At 39.9% G+C, this 7,608-nt stretch overlaps 1 protein-coding gene across 1 annotated transcript in view; it reads right to left on the bottom strand.

Annotated features, from left to right (window-relative positions):
• The window catches only part of HMCN1 (hemicentin 1), a 526,172-nt gene extending 519,648 nt beyond the window's left edge, over positions 1–6,524 (bottom strand). The window contains exon 1 of the mRNA XM_060131555.1: positions 5,932–6,524. Coding sequence (XP_059987538.1) covers positions 5,932–6,199 — 268 coding nt within the window. The 5' untranslated portion in view covers positions 6,200–6,524. The remainder of the gene's footprint in view (positions 1–5,931) is intronic.
• Positions 6,525–7,608: the final 1,084 nt, after the last annotated feature.

Genomic DNA, 7,608 nt, shown 5'->3' on the forward strand with positions numbered 1-7,608 from the left:
ATCAATGATTTCCACGTTGCTAAACAGATTAGCCAATTCTCGGTCCTCTTCTTAACTAACCAATTAGTGCTTCTTCCTTGGAAAGCTTTCCTCTCTTGATTTCTAGTTATACTCTTCAATCTTCAGTTTCTCAGGCTACTTTGTTCTTTTATCATCATCTCTGACTGCTAAACATTGGAGTATTCCAAGGCTGAGTCCTTAGACCTTTATTAATTCTTCATTTAATCGGTCCTTTAGTGGTCCTACCTAGCCTCAGAGCCCTGATTACCATCCTATATGTGCCTCTGGATCCCAAATTTATGTATCTGACCCAGACCTGTCCCCTTGAATTCTAATCTTATATATCTGCCTTTGTAATATCTCCACTTGGGTAACAAAGGCATCTCAAACTTAAACATACCCCAAAATAATAGCCTCAGTTTCCCACTCTTTCTCAAACCTACTTCATGCTTGTTCTCCATCTCAGTAAATCACTATGCTATGCTTCTACTCACTCAAGACAAATCCTCAGAATCTCTCTTATCTTCTGTTACTTTTCTCTCACATCTAGTTCATCAATAAATCCTTTTGGTTGAATCTCCAAAATATACATAGAATCCAACTATTTCTCAAAACTTCCAACTACCAACTTTACCCAAGATATACCATCCTCTTCTGCACCTGGCTCTGATGACCAGGGAGACTGTGCCACTGCGTCCCACAAGACACCTTCTATATAAGGCCACTCTTTCAAGACCAGGAGACACAGCTGATATACTTCATATATAGAAACAAACACAAAGAGTTAGGCAAAAGGAGAAGACAAAGGGATACCTTCCAAATAAAAGAATGAGATAAAAATCTCAGAAAAGAACTAAACAAAACAGAGATAGCAACTTACCAGATAAATAGTTTAAAGTAAGTAATAGTCATAAATAAGCTTAATGAACTTGGAAGAAGAATGGATGAACTCAGTGAGCTTCAACAAAGCTTCAACAAAGGTTGAAGGTTAAAGAGAGAATCTTAAGGTTAAAGGTTAACCTTAAGGTTAAAGGTTAGAGAGAGAATCAAAGGTTAAAGAGAGAATCTTAAAAGCAGCAAGAGAAGAACACTTAGTTACATACAAGGGAACCCCCATAAGACCATCAGCTAATTTTCAGCAGAAACTGTATAGGCCAGAAGAAACTGGCACAATATACTAAAAGTGCTGAAAGAAAAAGCTTACAACCAAGAATACTCTACCTGGTAAGGCTATCACTCATAACTGAAGGAGATATAAAGAGTTTCCCATAAAAGAAAAAGCTAAAGGAGTTCATCACCACTAAACTGACCTTACAAAAAAAAAGTATTAAAGGGACCTCTTTAAATGGAAAAGAAAAGCCCATAACCAAACCAAACCAAACCAAACAAATTATGAAACAGAAAATCTCACTGGTAAAGGCAAACATACCAAAGGTAGTGGTTCAACCACCTATAAAACTAGCATGAAGGTTAAAAGACAAAAATAGTAAAATCATTGATATCTAAAATAATCAGTTAAGCAATACACAAAATAAAAAGATGTAAATATGACATCAAAAGCATAAAACATTGAGGGTGGGGAAGTAAAAATGTAGTGCTTTTAGAATGTACTTGAACTTAAATGACCATCAACTTAAAATAGCTTCCTATATACGTAGGTTGTTATATATGAACCTCATGGTAACGACAAACACAAAACCTATGCCAAATACACAAAAAATAAAGAGAAAGAAATACAAACACAGCACTAAAAACAAGTCATCAAATCACAAGGGAAGAGAACAAAAGAAAGGAACAGAGGACGACTACAAAAACAACCAGAAAACAATTAACAAAACTGCAATAATAATTATTATTATTCTACGAATTATAATTATTCCTATGAATAATTATTCTAAATGTAAATGGACTAAATGCTCCAATCAAAAGACATAGGGCAGCTGAATGGATTTTAATAAAAAAAGACCTATATATACACTGCCTGCAAGAGACTCACTCACTTCAGGTCTAAAACACACATACTAAAAGTAAAGGAATGAAAAAAGACATTCCATGCAAAAAGAAACAAAAAGAATTGTTGGAGTAGCAATATGCATATCAGACAAAATAGGCTTTAAAACAAAGACTAACAGGAAACAAAGAAGAGTATTACATAATGACAAAGGGATCAATCCAATAAGAGGATTATAATACTTGTAGTATGCACCCAACACAGGCATACCTAAATACATAAATATTAACAGATATAAAGGGACAAATTGACAGTAATACAATAATATTAGGGGACTGAAACATACCACTTGCGTCAATAAATAGATCATCCAGACAGAAAATCAATAAGAAAAAGTTGGCCTTAAATGACACATTAGACCAGATGGATATAATAGACTATTATAGAACATTCTATCCCAAAACAGCAAAATACACATTCTTTTTAAGTACACACAGAACATTCTCCAGAGGTTAGGGGTGGGACTGAAAGTTCCAATGCTCTAATCACAGGGATGAGTCTCCTGGCAATGAGCCCCCTTTCTTCAGTGGGGTTCAAAAGTTAATTCATTAACATAACAGAAGATACCTTTACGGTTCTCATCACTTAGGAAATTTCAAGGGTTTTAAGAGCTCCTTGCCAGAAAAGGTGACAAAGCCCACATATTTATTTCATATTACAAATCACAATATCACATATGTTCACACAGAAAAATGCACACAAATGTTTATATTAATAGAAGCATTATTCATACTAGCCAGAAAGTGGAAACAACCCAAATATACATCATAGATTAAAAGATAAACAAAATGTGGTATATCTATAAAATGGAATATTATTTGGCCATAAAAATTAATAAAGTACTGATTTATGCTACAACATGGATGAATCTTAAAAACATTATGCTAAAGTTAAAGAAGCCAGTCAAAAAAGACCACATATTATACGATTCATATGATTCCATTCATATGAAAGTCCAGAAGAGGAAAATCCACAGAGACAAGAAGTAAATTAGTAGTTGCTTAAGGCTGGAAGGAGGATGACACGTGGCGGCGGAGGGGAGGGGTAGAGGACTGATAACTAAAAGGCACAGGGCTTCTCTGTGCAGTGAGGAAAATGTTCCAAACTTGACTGAGGTGATGGTTGCATGTATATATCTCTGAATATACTATAAACCACAGAATTGTACATTTTAAATGAATGATTGTATGGTAAGGAAATCATATCTCAATAAAGCTGTTAAAAATTAATGCATTAAATGTGATTCTAGAAGTGAAAAACCCATTTTAAGCAGAGGCAGCATCAAAAAGTTGACTTGGCTTGCCATGACCCTGGTCCTCTCTGGTACTTCCTCCTACCATGGGTTATGTTGCTGCCCCTCTAACAATAGCTTCCTACATACACATTTTCTGAATGATTTTATCACCTCCTTGTCAACTTGTTAGACTTATTGCTCTTGTATGTCTGTATTTTCCATGTATTTTCATTTTTACCCCCACCTGAAAACACACACCTTGCTCCAAACCATAACGCAGAGGTCCAAACAATCATCTGTAAAGGCTTGAAGGTCTTTGTCAAATGCCTGAGACTACAGCCCAGATCTTACCCATTATTTCATCTAGCTAAATGCAAAAGCAGATGTCAAAGGATTTTGAAAAGCTATAAGTAGTCGAGGTGATTCATATAATTACATTAAATTACACACATCTTTTCTTTGCCTGTCAGTTGTGTCAGGGACTGTGAAAAACCAGCACATGTAAAACAGTCGTAAAACGTTACAGTTGGACATGACCTTAGCGATGTTCAGATTCAATTCTGCCATTTTATAGTTGAGATAACAGATACAAAAAGGTAGATAGACTTCTCTAATGTCACTCAGTAAGCCAGCAAAACTCCATTCAAGGCCCTTTCTGTCCACTGGTGAGCACAAGCTGATAACCAACCAGAAGTACAAGGGAATCAGAAACTCTTGATGACTGTACACACACACAAACAGAAAATGACACACAAAGATAATATTACAATCCACTACAGTGAGTTAGTAAACTTAATTAAAGGTTATTAGTATGTTTTATTTCCCTCTTTATCTTCAAAAACACTTTGGTCTTAGCCTCTCTACTTTGAATCACAGTGGAACTAGAATTAATCATTTTTGCTGAATTATACATACAATTAATTTTATGGAACCAATTTAAGTTAATCATTTTCTCATATTATTTAACTCAAAATAGCTACAATTTCTTAGCCATTTGTTATTAGCATACCACCTTTCCCTACTTTGAATCATGATTGCCAAAGTATAGGAAAGTCAACTACAACAAACTTCCCCATTTGGTAACAACTGGAAGGCGGCACACTACAATACAATTTATTACAATAATTTTTCATATCGTATCAAAATATGATGGTGATCTAGTTTCCATTTATGACTAGAGGCAATTTTTGTGTTCTGCTTACAGCAACATCATTTCATAACAGTTTTTTGGAGGAAAGCAAATTGTGGTGTTAGAGAAAAGATTTTTTACTTTTTTTTAGCCTATTTCAGATTCATCCCTATAGAAGAAACATATTTAGCCTATTCCAAAATAGCAAAAGTCTTGGACCACATCACAATTGGCATCTTGACATTTAATAAATTAAAACATTATAACACATGAGGTATCTCACGGAGGCAGCTAACACAGTAAATGATCGTTCAATTCTTCATTCAAATATAAAGAACATATCACGTTTGATCAACGTAGAAATTACTAAGATAAATGTATATCCCGGAAGAGTAGGATAGGTTATGGTTTTCATCACTTAAAGAACAACAACAAACAAAAATCCCACAGTTCTATTTCCCTCTAAATTCCTCCCCCTGCCAATTTTTTTAATAGCTGAAACCTGCCACATTTAATACCCAGCAATGACTTGAACTCATATATGCTTGTCAAATGCACGAGGAAAGAATCTGAGATTCTCAGTATCAAACTCTCATTGTGAAGAGGTTGTGTCAAGGTCTTCCAGTGAAGAGACAGATTTCAATAGAAATGTGGGAGAACAGTGGGGGAGGACTTTTAAGAAACCACTGCTTTATTTCTTCAACTGGGCAGCCACTTGTGCTAATGAAACTCAGGTGGATGTTATAGACAGCCAACCCCAGGGCTCCCCCGGCAGTGCTACCCTCAGCAATGACAATGAAGGCTCCTATGAGCCTCATAGAAAGGTGCCACTTTAAAGAGAAACAAAAAAGTAAAGAGGATCAAATTCCAGTGCAGCAGCTGAAACCCATGGCTTTAGGGCAAAAAATAAAGTGATTGTGCTTCAACTACCTTTAAAGAGCACTGCCATACCAAATTTCAAGCATTTCTACTGGATGAGACATGGACATAACATTTATTACCATCTGTGAACCTAACTAAGGATGATCTGGTGCAAAGAATTTGAATAGATTCAATTAAGAAATAAATGGCTTCTTCTTATTTTCATCTCTTCAGTTCATTAGTAATCATTGCTTAACAAGCTTCCTTGTGTCTCACACTACAGGTTTTTCTCCCCCCTACTTGAGTTACCTTGAGTACGCTCTCAAGCTGGATGTTAGCTCTTAAAGTATTGCTGCTGAATACCCATGTCCCAATCTGCCTTAATTAAACACTTGAGTTCTAAAATTTTTAATTTTTAAGTTAATTAACTGCTTTTGATGTCGTTGCTTTGGTTCTGATTTTCATAATTCCACATTTCCAGGTTTGGGTACCACCGTACAATCACCCTAAACAAGCCACCTCCATGGCTGAGACTTTAGGTATCAGAAAGCAAACCCAGATACAGGCGAGCAATTCTTTGTTACAACTGTATTCGCTACACATTTTTTAAAAATTGTTCTGAAACTCACACAAAATTTCACAGCATAAGAAACAATGTAATCATAAGGAATAACAAAGAATAAATATTTCCCTTACCTGGATCATGGAAAGGCACCAAAGCAAAGTTGAAAAGAGGTCTCTTAGGTCTTTTCAAAGACGTCTCCAAAATTTTGGAAGCCCCCTCGATAACCTGAACTAAATCATCATACATGGAACCCGTCACATCAAACACAAAAGCCAACGTGGAGGCCCCCTCGGGAATCTCCTCAGCCCTGATCTCTGACTGGGGTCTTGCTTCCTGAGCCTGGGAAGTATAAAGAAGAGTGAACAGGAATACTGTGCGGACAATGTCCCAGGAAATCATTTTGTCTTTCTTTCCTTTTTTTTTTTTTTTCCTGAGCGCCTAAGCACTGTGCTGAGTCCTCCTCAACAACAGGCAGCGGGTTTCTTCTCGGGGCAATTCATTCGACTCCCGAAACCTCTTTGAACTGGCAAAAAACTGGGCGCTGAGAATCAGATGGGGACAAGCACCAAACCCGAAACCCTGCAGGGGCCGGGCGGGCAGAGATGCGGCAGCTTTTGTCCAGACGCAGCCTCCTCCGGGACAGCCGAGTGCCCGCGGCCCGGGCGGCGTGTGGCTGAGTGCGGGCGGCGCGCCCGGCCCATGCCCCGGGGGCCGTTCCGAGCCAGCGGCGCCGCACAGAGTCCGCTGCCCTTGCCGCCGCCGCCGCCGCCGCCGTCGCCGCCGCCGCGCCGCTCTCCGCCGGGCCAGCCGTCGCGGCTCCCAACTTTCCACTGCGCGCCTCCAGCCCGGGAGCTGGGAGGGGAAGGGAAGCCGGGCTCGGCCTCGCCTCCTGATTGGCCGGTGGACGCCCCCCCCTCCTTTGCTCTTGGGCGCCCCCACCTCCTGGAGGACGACTTCTCTCCACTGATTCTCGGGTCAATTCAGTACCTGGGAAGCGCTCCCAGTATCCCCTCCGCACCCGCCCTCGTTGTTTCTCACTTCCCAAACCCCAAGGTAAACAATGGCTTTCAAGAATGTGTGGCAAGAACCCGAACCGAGGGACACCACGCTAACCAGCACTAAGGGAATTGTATTTTTCTACGATGCACAACGCGGCTTCAGACACCTCTATCATAATTCCCCTCCCCCACCAAGAAGCCAAGACCTCCCAGCCTCCCGCTCTCAGCCCGCAACTCAGCCCAGCCGGGAGGGGGAGCTGGAAAGTTCTCCCGGCTGGGCCGAAGCCACATTCTCACTCTTTGATCTCCTCAGGGACTGTAGAGCTTTGGGGAAGGGAGGGAGGACAGAGCTGGATGGGCCAGAAACGGGAGGAAGGGGAAAAGGGCTGTTGAGGGAAATGAGAGAAAGACAGCTGGAACTGGGTAGTCACTGATTGTAGTTAGGAAAGATGGTAGAAGGGAAAGCAGCTGGATGTGGAATACAGGGTGGCAGCTCAGTGCAAAGGATGAAGAGGGAGAGAGGGAAAGGAAGGGGGTGCGGGGGGGAGGGGGAGAGAGATCATACTGAAGAGAAAAGTTAATTTTTTAAAATTTCACTATCAAGATTCATGTTTGCTGAGCAATATGAACCCTCCCCTCAGCATAATGAGGCAGAATAATATCCTCATTTCACACTTCCTTCCATAGAACACCCATGTGCCAAGTCTCAGCCAAAGATCCATTGAAAAGGTGTTCCCTTCTATGGCGTTTTCTCGCTGATAAGTAAGGAAACCTCGCCCTGTAAAACATTACAAAGTTTTTCCGTGTTGT

This window comes from Lagenorhynchus albirostris, chromosome 2 (genome assembly GCF_949774975.1).
Source record: "Lagenorhynchus albirostris chromosome 2, mLagAlb1.1, whole genome shotgun sequence".
NCBI lineage: Eukaryota > Metazoa > Chordata > Mammalia > Artiodactyla > Delphinidae > Lagenorhynchus > Lagenorhynchus albirostris.